Here is a 25,258-nt window from a genome sequence, read left to right as displayed (position 1 = left end):
TACCGATCCTTGACTTCGGCGATGTCATTTACAAAATAGCCTCCAACACTCTACTCAGCAAACTGGATGTAGTCTATCACAGTGCCATCCGTTTTATCACCAAAGACCCATATACTACCCACCACTGCGACCTCTATGCTCTCGTTGGCTGGCCCTCACTACATATCCGTCGCCAAACCCACTGGCTCCAGGTCATCTATAAGTCTTTGCTAGGTAAAGCACCGCCTTATCTCAGCTCACTGGTCACCATAGCAACATCCACCTGTAGCACGCGCTCCAGCAGGTATATTTCACTGGTAATCCCCAAAGCCAACACATCCTTTGGCCGCCTTTCCTTCCAGTTCTCTGCTGCCAATGACTGGAACAAATTGCAAAAATCTCTGAAGCTGGAGTCGTATATTTCCCGTTCTAACTTTAAGCATCAGCTGTCAGAGCAGCTTACCTATAACGGCTGTCGTCTTCCTCCTCCTCGGACGAGGAGAGGAGAGAAGGATCGGTGGACCAATACGCAGCGAGGTATGTTGACATAATGATTTATTGACAAGCGACGAACACTGACACGAACTATACTTGAAATATACAAAATAACAAACACGACGTAGACAGACCTGAACATGGAACTTACATAACTACACGCAGAACTCACGAACAGGAACAGACTACATCAAATGAACAAACAACCAAAACAGTCCCGTGTGGTGCGCAGACACAGACACGGAAGACACAGGAAACAATCACCCACAAACAAACAGTGTGAACAGCCAACCTATATATGGTTCTCAATCAAAGGAAAACGTCAAACACCTGTCTCTGATTGAGAACCATATAAGGCTGATTACAAGACCTAAACATAGAAACACAAAACATAGAAATGCCCACCCACACTCACGCCCTGACCGACTAACACATACAAAACAACAGAAAATAGGTCAGGAACGTGACATTACCATTCACTGTACCTGTACACAGCCAATCTGTAAACATCACACCGGACTACCTCATCCCCATATTATTACTTACCCTCTTGCTCTTTGCACCCCAGTATCTCTACTTGCACATCATCATCTGCACATCTATCACTCCAGTATTAATGCTAAATTGTAATTATTTTTGCCTCTATGACCTATTTATTGCCTACCTCCCTACTCTTCTACATTTGCACTACATAGATCTTTCTATTTTGTTTTATTTTGTGTTATTGACTGTACGTTTGTTTATGTGTAACTCTGTGTTGTTGTTTTTGTCACAATGCTTTGCTTTATCTTGGCCAGGTCGTAGTTGTAAATGAGAACTTGTTCTCAACTGGCCTACCTGGTTAAATAAAGGTGAAATAAATACAAAACAATAAAGTCCTAGAGAGGCCCTGCGTGGACCAGGACAGGTGTGAGCCACTAGAAGAGCTACTGCAACGCCATGTTTACTGGTTGTGTTATAAATCAGCCATAAAGCTGTCTCTGTGTGTGTTTATCATGCTGCATCATAAAGCATATTCATTTCAGTAACAAACAGCATCAATACAGACTACAGCAAGTTCCCTCATCCTTGTAATGGCAACTAAGGCTCAGATACCATATGGGCCCAACTGTTATCAAGCAATTCATTTTTTTGCTAAATCATAAAAAAATATGGTTGCTAAAGCATGATAGTTAAACATCAAATACAGCCTCGGGCTGAAGTAACAATTCAATTAATCACACACTGAACAGTAATATTCCACAGTCGTCTCTATTTGAATAAGATGGCAATTAAAATCCTCATGTATTTGGATATTCATACAATTGGATCATCCAGGAATGTAGAAATCCCCTTTGTTGAATAAAAGTTAACGTAGTGCTTGCAGGTGTTCTCTTCTGACTTGTTGAATATATTCTGAAATAGGCCTAATAAGATTTCTATATTTCAACTGTTTCTATTTAAATTATTTTCAAAAAAGATGCATTAAATCAAAACAAATGTAGCGTGTAAAAGCATTTAAGAATTTGTCATATCATTTCACTTGAATGACATTGATGAGATATTTTTTTTCAGTGGCTGAAATACAATACAGACAGACAGACAGACAGACAGACAGACAGACAGACAGACAGACAGACAGACAGACAGACAGACAGAGGGATAATGGTGGTGATCGATAATGGTGGTGAAGGATAATGGTGGTGAGGGATAATGGTGGTGAGGGATAATTGTGGTGAAGGATAAGGGTGGTGAGGGATAATGGTGGTGATCGATAATGGTGGTGAAGGATAATGGTGGTGAGGGATAATGGTGGTGAAGGATAAGGGTGGTGAGGGATAATGTTAATCTCTTCTCAGAGCCGCTGTATCTGCTTGCAAGTCTTTTGAGAGAGATTAGATAATGGATTGCAGCAGTACACATCAGGACCGTACAGTAGTGTAGTACTAACTCTCCTCCAGACCAACTTCCATCTCTCTCTCTCCTGTCTGAGTCCCTGCTGTGAGATCAGCATACAGAGATAGCCCATGTCTAACATCCCCAGCCTCTATGAGCTGCTGCAGTGCTAGTCCATTAGAGTTTACAGATAGCATTTATAATTCATTGGCCAGCCAGTTAACTTTCTCCTCTGTAGTTGTTGTGTGCTCTCTTATCTGTCGGGTGGTTCTCTTCCTCGTTCTCTTCCTTAGTCTCCAAACGCACCCCTCTCTCTCTCCCCCCTCCCTCTACCCCTCTCGCTCCCTGTCTCTACCCCTCCCTCCCTCTCAATTCAAATTATTTTCAATTTAAGGGCTTTATTGGCATGGGAAACATATGTTAACATTGCAAAAGCAAGTGAACTAGATAATAAACAAAAGTTAAATAAACAATACAAATTAACAGTAAACATCACACTCACAAAAGTTACAAAATAATAAAGACATTATACATGTAATATTATCTGCAAATAGTTAAAGTACAAAAGGGAAAAAAAATAAACATATATATGGGTTGTATTTACAATGGTGTTTGTTCTTCACTGGTTGCCCTTTTCTTGTGGCAACAGGTCATAAATCTTGCTGCTGTGATGGTACACTGTGGTATTTCACCCAATAGCTGTTGGAGTTTATCAAAATTGGGTTTGTTTTCTAATTCTTTGTGGACATGTGTAATCTGAGGGAAATATGTGTCTCGAATATGGTCATACATTTGGCAGGAGGTTAGGAAGTGCAGCTCATTTTCCACCTCATTTTGTGGGCAGTGTGCACATGGCACCCCCCGCACCTCTCTGATTCAGAGGGATTGGGTTAAATGTGGAAGACACATTTCAGTTGAATGCATTCAGTTGTACAACTGACTAGGTATCCCCCATTTCCCTTTCCATAGCCTGTCTTCTCTTGAGAGCCAGGTCTGCCTACAGCGGCCTTTCTCAATAGCAAGGCTATACTCACTGAGTCTGTACAAAGCTTTCCTTAAGTTTGGGTCAGTCACAGTAGTCAGGTATTCTGCCACTGCTACTCTCTGTTTAGGGCCAAATAGCATTCCAGATGCTCAGTTTTTTTGTTGTTAATTCTTTACAATGTGTCAAGTAACTATCTTTTTATTTTGTCATGATTTAGTTGGGTCTAATTGTGTTGCTGTGCTGGGGCTCTGTGGGGTCTGTTTGTGTTTGTGAACAGGACCAGCTTGCTTTGGGGACTCTTATCCAGGTTAATCTCTCTGTAGGTGATGGCTTTTTTATGGAAGGTTTGGGAATCGCTTCCTTTTTAGGTGGTTGTAGAACTTAACGTCTCTTTTCTGGATTTTGATAGTTAGCGGGTATCGGCCTAATTCTGCTCTGCATGCGTTATTTGGTGTTTTACGTTGTACACAAAGGATTTTTTTGCAGAATTCTGCATTCAAAGTATCAATTTCGTGTTTGTCCCATTTTGTGAATTTTCAAACAGTCCATCTAGATTTTCCAATGGGGCTATACATTTGGGTGAGGTTCTTTTCTCACCTGAGTAGCCTCGTTTCACTGGCAAAAATAAAATGAAACCATCTAGTGTTCAGCGAAATAACAACACAATGTCAAATACAGGTAGCCTAATCAAATAATTAACACCCAATCACATTAACCGTCACTCTCTCGAGGGAAATCCACTAACGGTCCGTATGTAGCCAAACGTAGCTGCTGCTCATTCTGTTTGATCGAAAATTGATAAATGGTTAAAAACAAAAGTAAGGCCTGCGTCCATAGAGACACATACCAGTTCTACTGGTAGTACTGCTACCACCAGCAGTACTACACCTGCACCTGTCAACGACACAAGTTGTTCTCCTTCAAGGAGCACATCCAATGCTAGCATCAGTAATTCTACATTTGTTGTTAGCCCAGCTAGCATGGACACTGACAGTTGTGAATATGATGCAGCCGAAGAGCTACTGCCCCTTACCCATGGAAAGCACCGAACAACAGACAGGGACGTTGGACCATCGAAGAGGCGCAAATATGATGAAAACTACATTGATTTGGGGTTCACTTATATTGGGAGTCGTGCCTTTCCTCAGCCATGGTGTTTTATATGTGCAAAGGTTTGGGAACCACTGATATAGGGCAACGGTGTCTAGATGGAATTAGTGTTTGTGGTCCTGGCAACTGAACCTTTTTTGAAACATCAATACTTTTGTCTCACTGAGATTTACTGTCAGGGCCCAGGTCTGTCAGGGCCCAGGTCTGTCAGGACCCAGGTCTGACAGGGTCCAGGTCTGTCAGGGCCCAGGTCTGACAGGGCCCAGGTCTGTCAGGGCCCAGACCTGGTAGGAGAGGTAGGAGAGGTAGGAGAGCTGGTGCTGCTGTACCAGACAGGGTGGTGAGGTAGGAGAGCTGGTGCTGCTGTACCAGGCAGGGTGGTGAGGTAGGAGAGCTGGTGCTGCTGCAGACAGGGTGGTGAGGTAGGAGAGCTGGTGCTGCTGTACTAGGCGGTACTAGGTGGTGAGGTAGGAGTTTAAGAGGCTTTCTCTCAAAGCTTTGACCACCATCTCTCTCGGCTTTGACAACTCTCTCTCTCTCACTTTTGGCTTTAACCACCCTCTCTCTCTCAGCTTTGACCACCCTCTCAATCTCTCTCTGTCTCTTGGCTTTGACAATCCTATCTCTGACTTTTGGTCTTTCTCTCACCCTCTCTCTCTCGGCTTTGACCATCCCTTCCCTCTTGGCTTTGACCACCCTCTCTCTCTCCCTCTCTCTCTCTCTCTCTCTCTCTCTCTCTTGGCTTTGACCACCCTCTCTCTCTCTCTCTTAGCTTTGACCACCCACCCACCCTCTCTCTCTCTCGGCTTTGACCACCCTCCCTCTCTCTCTCTCTCTCTCTTGGCTTTGACCACCCTCTCTCTCTCTCTCTTAGCTTTGACCACCCACCCACCCTCACTCTCTCTCTCGGCTTTGACCATCCTCTCTCTCTCTCTCTCTCTCTCTCTCTCTCTCTTGGCTTTGACCCCCCCCCTTTCTCTCTCTCTCTCATAGCTTTGACCACCCACCCTCTCTCTCTCTCTCTCGGCTTTGACCAACCTCTCTTTCTAACTCTCTCTCGGCTTTGACCACCCTTTCTCTCTCTCTCTTAGCTTTGACCACCCTCTCTCTCTCACTCTCTCTTGGCTTTGACCACCCTCTCTCTCTCACTCTCTCTTAGCTTTGACCACACTCTCGCTTTATCTCTCGCTCTCTTTCTTTCCTTCCTTCTCTCTCTCTCTCTCTGTTATTTCTTTCTGTTCTCTCTCTCTCCCTCTCTCTCTGTTATCTCTCCCTTTCTGTTCTCTCCATTTCTCCCTTTCTATCTCTCTCTCCCCCCTATTCACTCTCTCTGAGGACTAACATAAACATGTGTCTGCTTTCCACCTCAGAGATCAAAGCAGGAGTTGACAGACATGAAGAATGATTGACAGACAGGAAGAGGAGTTCAAGGGTTGACACTACAGACATAGGACCTTCCTGAACTGAATGTACAACAAAGGGATGAAGTCATGTTGTGGTAATTGCATTACGCCTCTACACACATTGTTTTGCCTAGGAAATAAGCACACATTTTTTCTGGCTTGCACTATGATGGCTGTCAGGCAGGCAGCAAACAAAACAATGAACCATGGACGCAGTGGCGTCAGTTGGTTGCTATGTAAATAAAGACCTTTCAGGTACTTTTGAAAACACAGTAAAAGGGAGTAAATCATTAAATGTCCTCACAAACATTTTGCACTGACAGAGTCGACACTCCCAAATTGCATCCTATTCCTTATGGGCCATGGGAATAGGGAGTCATTTGGGTCAAAGCCATAGGATTTACAATAGGACTCAGTAATTAAGATATAGACCATGCCCCTGCTCCAGACTACTGCTGACTAGCCTGTTCCAAGAACCCATCAATCAATCCATATGGCTAATGCTATAGACATATTCCTTAGACTACATGATAATAAACCTACATCTTCCTCAGCCCCAGCAGGTCCAGATGGACTGCATGATAATAAACCTACATCTTCCTCAGCCCCAGCAGCAGGTCCAGATGGACTTCATGATAATAAACCTACATCTGCCTCAGCCCCAGCAGGTCCAGATGGACTGCATGATAATAAACCTACATCTTCCTCAGCCCCAGCAGGTCCAGATGGACTGCATGATAATAAACCTACATCTTCCTCAGCCCCAGCGGGTCCAGATGGACTGCATGATAATAAACCTACATCTTCCTCAGCCCCAGCAGGTCCAGATGGACTGCATGATAATAAACCTACATCTTCCTCAGGCCCAGCAGGTCCAGATGGACTGCATGATAATAAACCTACATCTTCCTCAGCCCCAGCAGGTCCAGATGGACTGCATGATAATAAACCTACATCTTCCTCAGCCCCAGCAGGTCCAGATGGACTGCATGATAATAAACCTACATCTTCCTCAGCCCCAGCAGGTCCAGATGGACTGCATGATAATAAACCTACATCTGCCTCAGCCCCAGCAGGTCCAGATGGACTGCATGATAATAAACCTACATCTTCCTCAGCCCCAGCAGGTCCAGATGGACTAAATGATAATAAACCTACATCTTCCTCAGCCCCAGCAGGTCCAGATGGACTTCATGATAATAAACCTACATCTTCCTCAGCCACAGCAGGTCCAGATGGACTGCATGATAATAAACCTACATTTTCCTCAGCCCCAGCAGCAGGTCCAGATGGACTGCATGATAATAAACCTACATCTTCCTCAGCCCCAGCAGGTCCAGATGGACTTCATGATAATAAACCTACATCTTCCTCAGCCCCAGCAGCAGGTCCAGATGGACTGCATGATAATAAACCTACATCTTCCTCAGCCCCAGCAGCACGTCCAGATGGACTTCATGATAATAAACCTACATCTTCCTCAGCCCCAGCAGCAGGTCCAGATGGACTTCATGATAATAAACCTACATCTTCCTCAGCCCCAGCAGGTCCAGATGGACTGCATGATAATAAACCTACATCTTCCTCAGCCCCAGCAGCAGGTCCAGATGGACTGCATGATAATAAACCTACATCTTCCTCAGCCCCAGCAGGTCCAGATGGACTGCATGATAATAAACCTACATCTTCCTCAGCCCCAGCAGGTCCAGATAGACTGCATGATAATAAACCTACATCTTCCTCAGCCCCAGCAGGTCCAGATGGACTGCATGATAATAAACCTACATCTTCCTCAGCCCCAGCAGGCCCAGTTGGACTGCATGATAATAAACTTACATCTTCCTCAGCCCCAGCAGGTCCAGATGGACTGCATGATAATAAACCTACATCTTCCTCAGCCCCAGCAGGTCCAGATGGACTACATGATAATAAACCTACATCTTCCTCAGTCCCAGCAGCAGGTCCAAATGGACTGCATGATAATAAACCTACATTTTCCTCAGGCCCAGCAGGTCCAGATGGACTGCATGATAATAAACCTACATCTTCCTCAGCCCCAGCAGGTCCAGATGGACTGCATGATAATAAACCTACATCTTCCTCAGCCCCAGCAGGTCCAGATGGACTGCATGATAATAAACCTACATCTTCCTCAGCCCCAGCAGGTCCAGATGGACTGCATGATAATAAACCTACATCTTCCTCAGCCCCAGCAGGTCCAGATGGACTGCATGATAATAAACCTACATCTTCCTCAGCCCCAGCAGCAGGTCCAGATGGACTTCATGATAATAAACCTACATCTTCCTCAGCCCCAGCAGCAGGTCCAGATGGACTGCATGATAATAAATGTACAGGATGACGTAACTGATACTATTATTACTCTGTGCCAACCCTAGTGTACTACAGGAAACCTATATGAAGTCTTCACTAAGACTGTGTCCTAAATGGCACTCTATTCCCTATTGTAGTGCACAACATTTGTAGTATAGGGAATAGGGTCAAAAATAGTGCACTATAAACAGAATAGTATGCCATTTGGGACAGATCCTGTATGTACTATCTGAAGGGGAACAATCGCTAAATATAGCACACAACAAGTGAAGGGCGGCGACATCATGATGGATGACGGACAAAACAAAGCATCTTTAGGATCAAGGAAACCAGCGTGGACAGCTCTCTACATTGCCTGAATAAAAAGAGTCTGTTTCCTTATGGGACAGGGTATATATGACCTAGAAAGATCTTTAGGCAAATTCCCCAACTGCTGTAAATGGAAAGGCTCTAAAATGGAAATAGATAGTGTTCTCTGCAGACTAGGCTACTATAAACAGGTCCTATGTATTGATGATAAAAAGAGCACTTTGGGTCATCAGGCTTTAAAGTAGGTACTTTACACTGTCCACTAAAGAGGTAGTTTACTCCAAAATCAAATGTTTGTCAGGTGCTGTCTAAAGTCTAGATCAGGGTTTCCCAAACTCGGTCCTCGGACCCCCACTGAGTGCACGTTTTGGGTTTCGCCCTAGCACTACACAGCTGATTCAAATAACCAACTCATCATCAAGCTTTTATTATTTGAATCAGCTGTGTAGTGCTGGGTAAAAACCAGAACGTGCAGGACCAGGGGCCAGGACCGAGTTTGTCAAAGGCACCATGCATTATGAGGAATCTTCAGGCCCCGATCCCACATGAAAACCATCGTCTGATAAAATGCTATGGTGTAATCAGGTGTTTTTTAGTCAATAATGGTATGTTTCTGTTGTTTTTGTGGATCCCAGGACTCCGTGGAAAACAAATAAAAATCGAATCAAATGTTATTGGTCACATACACATCTGTTAGCAGGACTACTTATTCTGGCTAAATAGATCTGTGGTGCAAAATAATTATATTATTGTACAGGGCCTCCCAGGAGCCTAAGTGCTGCTGTGTTACTAATCTGACATAAGCTTGTAACATTGTGTAACACATGTACATGTTGCTGAAGTCGACCACTATACCAAAGTAGTGTAGTCTAATCCACCATACATGGCCACACTAGTCTAGGTTTGACATACAGTCTTAGAAACAAAGGTTCTGAATACAACCAAAAATGGTTCTACCAAAAAAAGGGTGCTTTCTTCATATATGACACTCTTTAAGGTTCTATATAGAACTGAAATTGGTTCTATATAGAACTCTATATGAAACCCAAGGGTTCTATATGAAACCAGCGTTGGTCAGGTGAAGATCCACTGGGTTTCTGACCACATAACCCTAAAAAAAGGTTCTATATAGAACCAGCGTTGGTCAGGTGATGATCCACTGGGTTTCTGACCACATAACCCTAAAAAAGGGTTCTATATAGAACCAGCGTTGGTCAGGTGATGATCCACTGGGTTTCTGACCACATAACCCTAAAAAAGGGTTATATATAGAACCTTTAGGGTGCCATATATGAAGAAAGAAATATAACTCTTATTGGTTCGATCCAGAGTGTATAAGAGTGTAATATAAGAGTGTAATACGGACATTACATAAACATGTGTCAGAGCTCTGAATATCTGAGATTCTGGTCCATTATCTCTGGTGTCCTTGTAGAGGACCTCAAAGCATCTTATTTGCAGGCCAATGCACAGATATAGGTCTACAAGTGCCAGGGTACCAGCCCCCTCTGTGAAAATGCCCCTCCCAAATTTATCTACAAATTTTATATATATATATTGGATGGTAAAAACTGAACATAATGTTTATTTTAAAGACTTTGAGCACCAGCGGGCCACATTCTCAGTGTCCTGTCCTTCCTGTCATTGTCTGTCAGGTAGCCTAGGCTACATGTGAGGCAGGTGCATAACCAAAAGACCCACATACATGCAGTAGATAGATGAATAAGCAATTACTTAGGCTACACCTATGCACCTTTTGATATGAATAGTATTTTGTTATTTAAATTGAATCAGTTATAATTTCCAAATGCACCGCACATATTCTCACAGAACCATAATTAGACGCAATTAAAAATTGGCATTAATGTGTGTTTACATCCTCTTCTCTAGCGCTTTGCATGATGTTCTGAGAAGCATGAGAGGTTATGAGGAGTGGTTTATGCACACAACAACCTGTTCGGTTTTCTGTGAATACACGTCTAGTAAACCTGGTGGTTTAACACATCCAAACACCTTGGAAACTATGGCAGCGCAAATTAGCCTACAATTGTCACAAAAAACATGATATTTCCTGAACTGAAATGTCTGGGAACTGATGAAGGCACCCCACTGTGCACAGATGTCAATTCAATGTCTATTTCACGTTGGTTCAACGTAATTTCATTTAAATGACGTGGAAACAACCTTGATTCAACCAGTGTGTGCCCAGTGAATATCATGCCAGCCTCAAATACAGGCAATGCAGTAGCAGCAACCGAATTCTGTAGACCGACGCCCGTCTGATCTCGCACTGCCATTCGGTGATGTTTTACAAGCGCACAACCAGCAGCCTATTTAAGCTAATGTCCCATATTTCTAAGCACCCATATATTGTAATTGTTATCTAATAATATCAAAGAAAATGTTTCCTTACCGGTCCTCTTCTCTTCAAAGACACATTCTTCCACAACAGAAGATGTAGCTGGTGGAGGAATCCCATCTCCACAGGCTCGAGGTTTTTCCCCTAATTACGGCCAAATTACGATACCGGTAATTAAGTTACTGTTTAGTGGGGTGGATTTGTGGTAATGGATTACAAGCCATTCCGATGTATTTAAATGTCAATTTAGATAATATGCTTGATGCAGGTTTATATGCCCATTTCACAGCTCTCTCTCTCTCTCTCGCTCTCTCTCTCTGAACGAAACTACTGTTTTCTGCCACTGCCTTGTGGTTAGATGGCTAAATAGGACTAGCTGTATTTCCGTGGCAAGCGTGGCTGATATTCTGTATGATATCACCATCAGCGGAAAAATACAGAAGCATCCAATGGAAACGGTGCTAAAGTAATGCGTTAGAATGAACATAGAACCATCGATATAGGGATATATATCACCATCGTGCAGTATAGTGGGCGGAGACGGCGCTACAGACAGTACGTCTTCTCCCGCACTCTATACTAAGGCTAGGCTACTGTTCCTCTTGCAAATTGGAACACAAAGTTACCTTGTATGATTTGACAAATTACTGTTCTTACAGCCTAAAACCTATTCTGTATAGGTGTAGGTCCAGGAATGTAACATATTTATCCCAGGGTAATGTATATTGAAAGCCTCAACGATCCCAATAGGATAGACTGTAGTTGTAGAATTTTAGATTTGCCCCCAAAATTTGCCCTAAATCTTGCATTGAATAGTGTCGTGCCAGTAACTGAAAGGTCGCTGGTTTGAATCCATGAGATGACTAACTGAAAAATCGGTGTGCCCTTGAGCAAGGAACTTTACCCTAATTGCTCCTGTAAAATCGCTCTGGATGTAAACGAAATAACGGTTTCAGGTTTCCGTTATTACGGATATATATATTACGGATATATGTAAATATAATAACAAAATATTTATATATTTTCTATTTATCCATATTACGGATATATAGATATATATATTACGGATATATACGGATATATATATATATATATATACATTACGGATATATATATATATATACATTACGGATATATGTATATATAATATAAAAATATCCGTAATATATATATATATATCTGTAATATGGATAAATAGAAAATATAAATATAATAACAAAATATATATATATTTTCTATTTATCCATATTACGGATATATAGATATATATATTACGGATATATACGGATATATATATACATTACGTATATATATATATATATAATAATATCCGTAATATATATATATATCCGTAATGTGGATAAATAGAAAATAGAAATATACATATATATATATGACGTAACCACTCAGTGGTTACAGGCTCAGATAATCAGAAAAGGAATCTAGCCTTAGTTGAAACTGACAGTTTAGCACATGCTGGCTTTACTATTTCATCAGCACTAGAAACTCAAAACTAGGCAGGGCATATCCGCGGGAAGTAGGGGTGCTGTGGGTGCTGCAGCACCACTGGGAAAATGTAAGAAAATAATAAATATGATTTTATTTTTGATATGATTTTTTTCTAAAATAGTACACTTGGCCTTCACTAGTCCTGTATTAGCAGACCGATACAAACATTCTCCCATTCTCATTGACGGGGCTGTAGAGGAGCAGGTTGAGAGCGTCAAGTTTATTGGTGTCCAGTCGTGAAGAGGGCATGACAAAGCCTATTCCCCCCTCAGGAGACTGAAAAGATTTTGGCATGGGTCCTCAGATCCTCAAAAAGTTCTACAGATGCACCATCAAGAGCATCCTGACTGGTTGCATCACTGCCTGGTATGGCAACTGCTCGGCCTCTGACCGCTCGGCCACTACAGAGGGTACAGTACATCACTGGAGCCAAGCTTCTTGCCATCCAGGAGCTCTATACCAGGCGGTGTCAGAGGAAGGCACTACAAATTGTTAAAGACTCCAGCCACTCTAGTCATAGACTGTTCTCTATGCTGCCGCACGGCAAGCGGTACCGGAGCGCCAAGTCTAGGTCCAAAAGGCTTCTTAACAGCTTATTTTATTATCTATGCATAGTCACTTTAACTCTACCTACATGTACATATTACCTCAATTACCTCAACTAACCGATACCCCCGCACATTGACTCTGTACCGGTACCTCGTGTATATAGCCTATCTACTGTTATTTTACTGCTACTCTTTAATTATTTGTTATTCGTTATTTTTTACTTATCTATTTTTTACATAACACTTGTTTTTCTTAAAACTGCATTGTTGGTTAACTGCATTGTTGTATTCAGTAAAAATTTTATGAGATATTTCTGTATTTCATTCTCAATAAATTTGCAAAAATGTCTAAAAACTTGTTTTCACCTTGTCATTATTGGGTATTGTGTGTAGAAAGAGTGAGAAAATAAATATATTTAATCCATTTTGAATTCAGGCTATAACAACTAAATGTGCAACTAAAGTAAAGGGGTATAAATACTGTCTGAACACCCTGTAATTGTATGTGTGGGGTACAGAAATGAGGTAGTCATTCAAAAATCATTATGGCACACAGAGTCCCTGCAACGTATTATGTGACTTGTTAAGCAAATGTTTAATCCTGAATTATTTAGGCATGCCATAACAAAGGGGTTCAATACTTATTGACTCAAGTCATTTCAGCTTTTAATTTTCTATATATTTGTAAAGATTTATAAAAAGAAAATTTTATTTTGACATTATAGGGTATTGTGTGTAGGCCAGTGACGTAAAATCTCAATTTAGTCCATTTTAAATTCAGGCTGTAACACAATAAAATGTGGAAAAGGTCAAGGGGTGTGAATACATTCTGAAGGCACTGTATATGCCAGTAATAGTGGCACAGTACCATCCACACCCCAAAAACAGAGTTCAAACTCATGTATTTTTCTTTGCCCATATGTAACAGACGTGAGTCGGGAGTCTAGTGATGAGTTAGCCCTGCCTGCGACTTCAAAATCAGTGTCACCCTTGTCAAACGGTCAAGACGTTGGTCTTTCCTGTTGGAAACTCCCCACTGGGCAAAACTGTTTCCACATCATTTCAATAAATAAATGCAATGTGATGAAGTTGAATCAACATGGAAAACTGATTGGATTTGCAAAAAGTCAACAAGGTGAGGGGATTTAATATTTTGTTCACCCAACTTTTAACCTAAATCCAATGATATAGTGAATTTTTTTGTTGATTTCACGTTGATTTCACGTTAGTTGACAACTCAAACAAATTGTTGAACTGACATCTGTACCCAGTGTGCAAGTCAGGCCTGTGACCCATACCCTCAGGCTATCTAAAGTGAAAGAGCTGTCTGATAATACTTTTAAATGTCTTTTTTTAAATTTTAATTCAAGGCTTGAAAAGGACTAACATTTAAACTTTGTTTTTATCCAATAAATAAACTAATAAAACAAGGTTCATGTTTACTCATTGCTTCACAATAAACCAGTGAGCGGCATTTCTCTAAGCTTGTATAGTTTTTACCCCTGCTTTCCCTTGCTAGCAGGTAGATGCCTACTGGGGTCATATCCCAAATGGCGCTTTATTCCATAGGCAGTGCTGCTCTAGATGAAGAGAAAAGGATTAACAATTGTAGCAGTACAATTTTATCAAATGTACAAATGTACGAAAAGACCACTAGGATGACAGCAGTAGTTAAGAATTTGCTTTGGACAAGCCTGGGAACAGGTAGAAATACTGAAGTGGGAGAAGATAGTTCACATGAAGACAAGATTTTGTATTGTTTCATTAATTGAATTAATAATTCATTAAAGACCTGAACATCTCTGTGTTGGTACCACTATTTCTCAGTATTACATGACAATATGGGAGACATGGACTCATTAAACATTACTTTTGAGTCCATTCCACATTGGTTCAACATAATGTCATTGAAATGATATGGAAACATCGTTGATTCAACCAGTGTGTGCCGAGTGGGAATGATCTGAAGTGAGTAGATACGTAGATAGCATAGTACTTTCTTTCTCAAACATCATAGGTTGCTAATTAACATAAATACACCCTGTAAATGTATGTCTTCAACGCTCCTCGGTTTATTAGTGCTTTATTAACTGTGTAAAATAGATTAAACAGTAGGCTTCAGTAGAGGTCACAGTAGATAAGCTTAACTTGGAAACAGTTATGACTTTCCAATCCTGGAGTGATGTCACATGCAAATCTCTCTGCTTGGCTTAGAATTTCACAAAGCTCTATAAATCTACCCAAATAGGCACGCAACATCTGGCCATGGCGATCCAGGACCACAGTAGCTAGATACTGGCTCACTGGACAGGGAATTAACTGTCAGCATGGCTCATTCTGTGATTATGCATGACTAGGAATCTTATTTTGGACTTTCCAGATCCATATATTTATTTATTTTAATCACTGCATACATGACTGTCCATCTACATCTCTGTAAAATCTCTCTCTCTCACACACACACATGCACACACATACACACACTCATAGCGTGACATGTGAGTCCATGAGTAAACATTTTTATGAAATATTTGGAAAGGAAAAACAACATTTAAAGGAATATTTGCAAAGGAAAAACAACAACATTTAACAGCTAGGCTACCTTCCGCCATTATATTATGGTTATACTGTGGTACCTCTTTACTCTCCATATGTACCAATAACAGGAAAACATTGTGGTTTAGTGATCTGAAAGTCACGCCCTTGGTGCCCTCATCTGAAGTCATTCTTCTGAGAACACGGCTCAGATTACGACTGGGGAAAAATTTTCTAACTAAAATCCAATTCCGTCAAAAAAGGAAAGTTTGAACATATGAAATGAATGCAGAACAGATGAAACCACAAAACCAGAACAACTGACTCTGACATTGTGCTACAATCCAAAGATTAAAAGATTAACATTTTGGGATGCAAATATTCTAATATTCTTTCATTATAGTAGTTGTTTGGTGGTGCATAGGCTAACGTATGAGCTATATCTCTGTAAAACAAGTTCCAGGAATTGGATCTATAAGTGGCTACAATGTAAATAGCTACATTTATTCTCATTCTAGACTAGCTACAATAGTGCCCTATAGCCTCATAATAGTGTCCATATGACTGTCAAAAAGTTACAGGGGTGTGGTTGTGGCATGTGTGCGTGTTGTGAGAGAACAGAGAGATGATGTGAAAGAGGAGTGAAAATAATGGCCAAGACAGGATTTCCTACCCACTGATATGTGCCACTGCCTAAATCATCTTCGAGGAGGAAGTCAGTTTCAGTGAGTCTTATCTCCAAAAGACAGAAAACACTAAGCCATCTTCCTCGGACCTCACCCAGGGGAGTACCACTGGGAAAGGGAATACCTAGTAAGTTGTACAACTAAATGCATTCAACCGAAATGTGTCTCTGAAGCGGAGAGGTGTGGAGTGCTGCTTTAATCGACATCATCAGTGCCCAGGGAGCAGTTGTTGTTGAGGGTTAACTGCCTTGCTCAAAGGCAGAATGGCAGATTTTCCCACCTTGCCGGTTCAGGGATTGGAACCAGCAACATTTCGGTTACTTGCCCAACACTCTTAACTGGTAGGTTGCCTGAGCCCTGGTGTCATGAGAAAGGTCATCTCTGTGACATGTAGAGTTTCAACCTGGTCTCAGAGCATTTTGTATTATTCTCTACGAAAAAAACACTTTAGTATGTATTAACTTGTGGATGTCCATCACTCATTTTGTATGATATGTTATGAATTATGATTTGTATTATATGTTATGAAATTGCAAAACATACAATATATTACGAATTTGAAAAACATACTATATGTTACAAATTTGCGGAAATATACAGTATCAGTCAAAAGTTTGGACACATCTACTCATTCAAGGGTTTTCTTTATTTTTTACTAGTTTCTACATTGTAGAATAATAGTGAAGACATCAAAACTATGAAATAACACATATGGAATCATGTAGTAACCAAAAAAGTGTTAAACAAATCAAAATACATTTTATATTTGCCTTGATGACAGCTTTGCACACTCTTGGCATTCTCTCAACCAGCTTCACCTGGAGTGCTTACCAAGTCTTGTAGGAGTTCCCACATTTGCTTTCCTCCACTCTCTGGTCCCGACTCATCCCAAACCATCTCAATTTGGTTGAGGTAGGGGGATTGTGGAGGCCAGGTCATCTGATGCAGCACTCCATCACTATCATTCTTGGTAAAATAGCCCGTACACAGCCTCGAGGTGTATTGGGTCATTGTCCTGTTGAAAAACAAATGATAGTCCCACTAAGCCCAAACCAGATGGGATGGTGTATCGCTGCAGAATGCTGTGGTAGCCATGCTGGTTAAGTGTGCATTGAATTCCAAATAAATTACAGACAGTGTCACTAGTAAAGCACCCCCACACCATAACACCTTCACCTCACCTACATGCTTTCCGGTGTTATTAAATACACATGCGGAGATCATCCGTTCACCCACACCGCGTCTCACAATGACACGGCGGTCAGAACCAAAAATCGCCAATTTGGACTCCAGAACAAAGGACAAATTTCCACCGGTCTAATGTCCATTGGTTGTGTTTCTTGACCCATGCAAGTCTCTTCTTCTTATTGGTGTCCTTTAGTAGTGGTTTCTTTGCAGAAGAAACCATGAAGGCCTAAATCACGCAGTCTCCTCTGAACAGTTGATGTTGAGATGTGTCTGTTACTTGAACTCCGTGAAGCATTTATTTGGGCTGCAATTTCTGAGGCTGGTAACTCTAATGAACTTATCCTCTGCAGCAGAGGTAACTCTGGGTCTTCCGTTCCTGTGGCGGTCCTCATGAGAGCCAGTTTCATCATAGCGCTTGATTTTTTTGCGGCTGCACTTGAAGAAACTTTCAATGTTCTTGAAATGTTCAGTATTGACTGACCTTCATGTCTTAAAATAATGATGGACTGTCATTTCTCTTTGCTGATTTGAGCTGTTATTGCCATAATAGGGACTTGATATTTTACCAAATAGGGCTATATTCTGTATACCCCCCTACCTTGTCACAACATAACTGATTGGCTCAAAAGCATTAAGAAGAAAATAAATTCCACAAATGAACTTTTAAGAAGGCACAGCTGTTCATTGAAATGCATTCCAGGTGACTACCTCATGAAGCTGGTTGTGAGAATGCCAAGAGTGTGCAAAACTGTCATCGAGGCAAATTGTGTCTATTTGAAGAATCTTAAATATAAAATATATTTTGATTTGTTTAACAATTTTTTGGTTTCTACATGTGTTGTTTAATAGTTTTGATGTCTTCACTATTATTCTACAATGTAGAAAATAGTCAAAATAAAGAAAAACCCTTGAATGACTTTTGACCGGTAGTGCATATACAGTATATACAGTGGGGAGAACAAGTATTTGATACACTGCCGATTTTGCAGGTTTTCCTACTTACAAAGCATGTAGAGGTCTGTAATTATTATCATAGGTACACTTCAACTGTGAGAGACGGAATCTAAAACAAAAATCCTGAAAATCACATTGTATGATTTTTAAGTAATTAATTTGCATTTTATTGCATGACATAAGTATTTGATCACCTACCAACCAGTAAGAATTCCGGCTCTCACAGACCTGTTAGTTTTTCTTTAAGAAGCCCTCCTGTTCTCCACTCATTACCTGTATTAACTGCACCAGTTTGAACTCGTTACCTGTATAAAAGACACCTGTCCACACATTCAATCAAACAGACTCCAACCTCTCCACAATAGCCAAGACCAGAGAGCTGTGTAAGGACATCAGGGATACAATTGTAGACCTGCACAAGGCTGGGATGGGCTACAGGACAATAGGCAAGCAGCTTGGTGAGAAGGCAACAACTGTTGGCGCAATTATTAGAAAATGGAAGAAGTTCAAGATGACGGTCAATCACCCTCGTTCTGGGGCTCCATGCAAGATCTCACCTCGTGGGGCATCAATGATCATGAGGAAGGTGAGGGATCAGCCCAGAACTACACGGCAGGACCTGGTCAATGACCTGAAGAGAGCTGGGACCACAGTCTCAAAGAAAACCATTAGTAACACACTACGCCGTCATGGATTAAAATCCTGCAGCGCACGCAAGGTCCCCCTGCTCAAGCCAGCGCATGTCCAGGCCCGTCTGAAGTTTGCCAATGACCATCTGGATGATCCAGAGGAGGAATGGGAGAAGGTCATGTGATCTGATGAGACAAAAATAGAGCTTTTTGGTCTAAACTCCACTCGCCGTGTTTGGAGGAAAAAGAAGGATGAGTACAACCCCAAGAACACCATCCCAACCGTGAAGCATGGAGGTGGAAACATCATTCTCTGGGGATACTTTTCTGCAAAGGGGACAGGACGACTGCACCGTATTGAGGGGAGGATGGATGGGGCAATGTATCGCGAGATCTTGGCCAACAACCTCCTTCCCTCAGTAAGAGCATTGTAGATGGGTCGTGGCTGGGTCTTCCAGCATGACAACGACCCGAAACACACAGCCAGGGCAACTAAGGAGTGGCTCCGTAAGAAGCATCTCAAGGTCCTGGAGTGGCCTAGCCAGTCTCCAGACCTGAACCCAATAGAAAATCTTTGGAGGGAGCTGAAAGTCCGTATTGCCCAGCGACAGCCCCGAAACCTGAAGGATCTGGAGAAGGTCTGTATGGAGGAGTGGGCCAAAATCCCTGCTGCAGTGTGTGCAAACCTGGTCAAGAACTACAGGAAACGTATGATCTCTGTAATTGCAAACAAAGGTTTCTGTACCAAATATTAAGTTCTGCTTTTCTGATGTATCAAATACTTATGTCATGCAATAAAATGCAAATTAATTACTTAAAAATCATACAATGTGATTTTCAGGATTTTTGTTTTAGATTCCGTCTCTCACAGTTGAAGTGTACCTATGATAAAAATTACAGACCTCTACATGCTTTGTAAGTAGGAAAACCTGCAAAATCGGCAGTGTATCAAATACTTGTTCTCCCCACTGTATATATAATTTTTTCACAGTATTTTAAAACTACAATCTACCTGCAGTGAAGCCCCTCAACATTTACATCACATTCCAGGGATCTAGCAGACGCTCCCACCCAGAGCGGCAGAAAACCTGCCTTTATGCACATGGGCTATGAATATTTTCAAATTAATTGAATCAATGAATCAGTCCACAGATATATTCCATTTTCTGAAAGGCTAATAATCAAGCAAATCATTCAATGTTTTCCTTCATACGCAGTACTACATGTATTTGATTTGATTGTTACAGTGATAGTGAGGGTTAATGTGATGCTTATCTTAAAAAAGTGAAGAAAGGAGGAAGTATTTGTATTTATTATGGATCCCCATTAGCTGCTGCCTTGGCAGGAACTACTCCTCCTGGGGTCCAGCAAAATAAGGCAGTTTATACAATTTAAAAAACATTACAATACATTGACAGATTTCACAACACACTGTGTGCCCTCAGGCCCCTACTCCACCACTACCACATACAGTTGAAGTCGGAACTTTGCATACACTTATGTTGGAGTCATTAAAACTCGTTTTTCAACCACTCCACAAATTTCTTGTTAACAAACTATTGTTTTGGCAAGTCGGTTAGGACTTCTACTTTGTGCATGACACAAGTTACAGACAGATTATTTCACTTATAATTCACTGTATCACAATTCCAGTGGGTCAGAAGTTTACATACACTAAATTGACTGTGCCTTTAAACAGCTTGGGAAATTCCAGAAAATTATGTCATGGCTTTAAAAGCTTCTGATAGGCCAATTGACATCATTTGAGTCAATTGGAGGTGTACCTGTGGATGTATTTTAAGGCCTACCTTCAAACTCAGTGCCTCTTTGCTTGACATCATGGGAAAATCAAAAGAAATCAGCCAAGACCTCCACAAGTCTGGTTCATCCTTGGGAGCAATTTCCAAATGCCTGAAGGTACCACGTTCATCTGTACAAACAATAATACGCAAGTATAAACACCATGGGACCACGCAGCCGTCATACCGCTCAGGAAGGAGACGCATTATGTCTCCTAGAGATGAATGTACTTTGGTGTCTCAAAGTGCAAATCAATCCCAGAATAACAGCAAAGGACCTTCTGAAGATGCTGGAGGTAACAGGTACAAAAGTATCTATATCCACAGTAAAACTAGTCCTATATTCACATAACCTGAAAGGCCGCTCAGCAAGGAAGAAGCTACTGCTCCAAAACTGCCATAAAAAAGCCAGACTACAGTTTGCAACTGGACATGGGGACAAAGATCGTACTTTTTGGAGAAATGTCCTCTGGTCTGATGAAACAAAAATAGAACTGTTTGGCCACCATCATTATGTTTGGAGGAAAAAGGGGGATGCTTGCAAGCCGAAGAACACCATCCCAAACGTGAAGCATGGGGTTGGCAGCATCATGTTGTGGGGGTGCTTTGCTGCAGGAAGGACCGGTGCACTTCACAAAATAGATGGCATCATGAGGAAGGATTATGTGGATATATTGAAGCAAAATCTCAAGACATCAGTCAGAAAGTTAAAGCTTGGTCGCAAATGGGTCTTCCAAATGGACAATGACCCCAAGCATACTTCCAAAGTTGTGGCAAAATGGTTTAAGGACAACAAAGTCAAGGTATTGGAGTGGCCATCACAACGCCCTGACCTCAATAGAACATTTGTGGGCTGAACTGAAAAAGTGTGTGCGAGCAAGAAGGCCTACAAACCTGACTCAGTTACACCAGCTCTGTCAGGAGGAATGGGCCAAAATTCACCCAATTTATTGTGGGAAGATTGTGGAAGGCTACCCAAAACGTTTGACCCAAGTTAATCAATTTAAAGGCAATGATACCAAATACTAATTGAGTGTATGTAAACTTCTGACCCACTGGGAATGTGATGAAAAAAATTAAAGCTGAAATAAATCCTTCTCTACTATTATTCTGACATTTCACATTCTTAAAATAAAGTGGTGATCCTAACTGACCTAAGACAGGGAATTTTTACTAGGATTAAATGTCAGGACTTGTGTTAAACTGAGTTTAAATATATTTGGCTAAGGTGTATGTAAACTTCCGACTTTAACTGTATATACAGTACAAAATCCATGTGTACGTGTGTGTATAGTGCGTATGCTATCATGTGTGTGTGTATGCATGTGTCTGTGCCTATGTTTGTGTTGGGTCACAGTCCCCGCTGTTCCATAAGGTGTTTTTATCTGTTTTTTATAAATCTAATTTTACTGCTTGCGTCAGTTACTTGATGTGGAATAGAGTTCCATGTAGTCATGGCTCTATTTAGTACTGTGCACCTTCCATAGTCTGTTCTGGACTTGGGGACTGTGAAGAGACCTCTTGTGGCATGTCTCGTGGGGTATGCATGGGTTTCCGAGCTGTGTGTCAGTAGTTCAAACAGACAGCTTGGTGCATTCAACATGTCACCTCTCATAAATACAAGCAGTGAAGAAGTCAATCTCTCCTCCACTTTGAGCCAGAGAGATTGACATGCATATTATTAATATTAGATCTCTGTGTACATCCAAGGGCCAGCCGTGCTGCCCTGTTCTGAACCAATTGACATTTTCCTAAGTCCTTTTTCATGGCACCTGACCACACGACTGAACAGTAGTCCAGGTGCGACAAAACTAGGGCCTGTAGGACCTGCCTTGTTGACAGTGCTGTCAAGAAGGTAGAGCAGCGCCTTATCATGGACATACTTCTCCCCATCTTAGCTATTGTTGTATCAATATGTTTTGACCATGACAGTTTACAATCCAGGGTAACTCCAAGCAGTTTAGTCACCTCAACTTGCTCAATTTCCACATGATTTATTACACGATTTAGTTGAGGTTTAGGGTTTAGTTAATGATTTGTCCCAAATACAATGCTTTTAGTTTTAGAAATATTTAGGGCTAACTTATTCCTTGCCACCCACTCTGAAACTAACTGCAACTCTTTGTTACATGTTGCAGTCATTTCAGTCGCTGTAGTAGCTGACATGTATAGTGGAGTCATCCGCATACATAGACACGCTGTCTTTCCTCAAAGCCAGTGGCAATTCATTAGTAAAGATTGAAAAAAGGTAAGGGCCTTGACAGCTGCCTTGAGGAATTCCTGATTCTACCTGGATTATCTTGGCGAGGCTTCCATTAAATAACACCTTCTGTGTTCTGTTAGACAGGTAACTCCTTATCCACAATATAGCAGGGGGTGTAAAGCCATAACACATATGTTTTGCCAGCAGCAGACTATGATCAATAATGTCAAACGCCGCACTGAAGTATAACAAAACAGCCCCCACAATATTTGTATCATCAATTTCTCTCAGCCAATCATCAGTCATTTGTGTAAGTGCTGTGTTTGTTGAATGTACTTCTCTATCAGCATGCTGAAAATTTGTTGTCAATTTGTTTACGGTAAAATAGCATTGTATCTGGTCAAACACAACTGTTTTCAAATGTTTACTAAGGGTTGGTAACAGGCTAATTGGTCGGCTATTTGAGCCAGTAAAGGGGGCTTTACTATTCTTAGGTAGCGGAGTGACTTTGCTTCCCTCCAAGTCTGAGGGCACACCTTTTGAGGCTTAAATTGAAGATGTTGCAAATAGGAGTGTCAATATCGGAAGGGAAGAAAGGAGAAAGTGATGAAAGGAGGTTGTGATGAAAGGAGGAAGTGATGAAAGGAGGAAGCGATGAAAGGAAGAACTGATTAATGTAAATCTGGTGCAGTCCTCTAAAAGCGTTTTCATTCACTAGATAATCTTTTCCATGTCTGCATTCATAAGAAATTCGTTGAGCTTCATCCAACTATTATTGTATTATTATTGTATTTCTCTTTAAGGGCCTGATTCAGACTTAGGAAAGGTATGCATTTCCTAAGCTTTTTGATCAGGCCTTAAATCTTCTGCATTATACAGTGATGTAGTGGTAAAACAAGTAGGTGAGTAAACTCTGATCACCGGTCACGGTGAAAAAAGTCACGCTTTTCAATTCATTTTTCCACAAAAGGTGGGTAAACTGTGTTTATTTGTGTGTACCCTCCACTACACCCCTGATTGGAAACTAATTTATATTTGTCTTACCAGGGAGGAAATACACACTACTACAGTAAAAATCCCAAGGAGATTGTGTGATCGTGGACTAATCTAAAGTACGCCGCAATTGTACCAGTCAGTGTGTTGCTTGCCTGTCATCCCCTGAGTCAGAGATGGCTGCCTCCATGCCCCTGTTCCTCTCCGGCATTATGATCTTCAGCATCTCCTTGTACTTGCTCCACAAGAGGCTGCAGGCTGAGATAGGGACCACTCATCAACACCAACTCAGGAACCTCACCATTCTGCTGTGGCACTGGCCCTTCAGCCGCCCCTACAGCCTGGAGGGAGACGTTTGCGGCAATGAGTACAGTATCCCAGGCTGCCTCCTCAGTGACAACACCTCCCTGTACCCTCAGGCAGACGTGGTGGTCTTCCACCACCATGAGCTGAGGACGGGTCGCTCCGCCCTGCCTCTCCATCTCCCACGGCCGGCCTCCCAGCGCTGGCTCTGGCTCTCCCTGGAGCCTCCGGTGAACAACGGCAACCTGACCCAGTACAAAGGACTGTTCAACTGGACCATGAGCTACCGAGCGGACGCTGACGTACCAATGCCCTATGGGAAGACGGTGGAAGTTCTTGTTCCACCAAACAGCAACAGTAGCAGCTATGTGATCCCTAAGAAAGGGGCTTGCCTGGCCAGCTGGGTGGTCAGCAACTACAGCCCTGACCATGCCAGGAGTCAAGTCTACCAGAGCCTAAGGAAGTACATTCCTATAGAGGTGTATGGCCACTGGCTAAAGAGGCCATTGACCGAACATAGTCTGATACCCACCATTGGCCGCTGTAACTTCTACCTGGCCTTTGAGAATTCAGTGGCCATAGACTACATCACTGAGAAGCTGTGGAGGAATGCCTACCAAGCAGGGACAGTACCCGTGGTTCTGGGGCCCTCTCGGTCTAACTATGAGGCCTTGGTGCCCTCAGGCTCATTTATCCATGTCAGTGACTTCAATAGCACAGAGGGGCTGGCTGCCTTCCTACAGCAGCTGGCCACAGACAGAGGGCGCTATGAGGCTTACTTCAAGTGGCGTCAGACCCATGAAATCAAGACATACACAGACTGGAGAGAGAGGCTCTGTAATATCTGTATCAACTATCACAGACTGCCAGCTAAAAAGGTGTACTATGATCTGGATGGATGGGCCAATAAATAACAGGCAAAAGCTGCTTTTACTGCAAGTTATTTGGTATCTTTGTTTTAGCCTAATTCAAATCAAATCAAAGTGAATTTGTCACGTGCGCCGAATATAACAGGTGTAGACCTTAAAGTGATATGCTTACTTACAGGCCCTAACCAACAGT

The 25,258-nt window shown here is 41.8% G+C and overlaps 2 protein-coding genes across 5 annotated transcripts in view; one reads left to right on the top strand and one right to left on the bottom strand.

Annotated features, from left to right (window-relative positions):
• Positions 1–11,377, bottom strand: part of LOC139545038 (ATP-binding cassette sub-family A member 2-like) — a 129,855-nt gene extending 118,478 nt beyond the window's left edge. For all 4 annotated transcript variants that reach the window (XM_071352394.1, XM_071352395.1, XM_071352397.1 and 1 more), the window contains exon 1: positions 10,904–11,377. In XM_071352394.1, the coding sequence (XP_071208495.1) occupies positions 10,904–10,969 (66 nt within the window). In that variant the 5' untranslated portion in view covers positions 10,970–11,377. The remainder of the gene's footprint in view (positions 1–10,903) is intronic.
• Positions 11,378–16,156: 4,779 nt separating this feature from the next.
• On the top strand, positions 16,157–25,143 carry LOC139545036 (alpha-(1,3)-fucosyltransferase 7-like). Its single transcript, XM_071352389.1, has 2 exons — positions 16,157–16,254; positions 23,948–25,143. Exon 2 carries the CDS (start codon positions 24,070–24,072, stop codon positions 25,108–25,110), a length of 1,041 nt encoding a protein of 346 aa, XP_071208490.1. The 5' UTR covers positions 16,157–16,254; positions 23,948–24,069; the 3' UTR covers positions 25,111–25,143.
• The last annotated feature ends 115 nt before the right edge of the window (positions 25,144–25,258 follow it).

Source organism: Salvelinus alpinus, chromosome 19 (genome assembly GCF_045679555.1).
Source record: "Salvelinus alpinus chromosome 19, SLU_Salpinus.1, whole genome shotgun sequence".
Classification (NCBI taxonomy): domain Eukaryota; kingdom Metazoa; phylum Chordata; class Actinopteri; order Salmoniformes; family Salmonidae; genus Salvelinus; species Salvelinus alpinus.
This window is presented reverse-complemented; position numbering and strand designations above follow the sequence as displayed.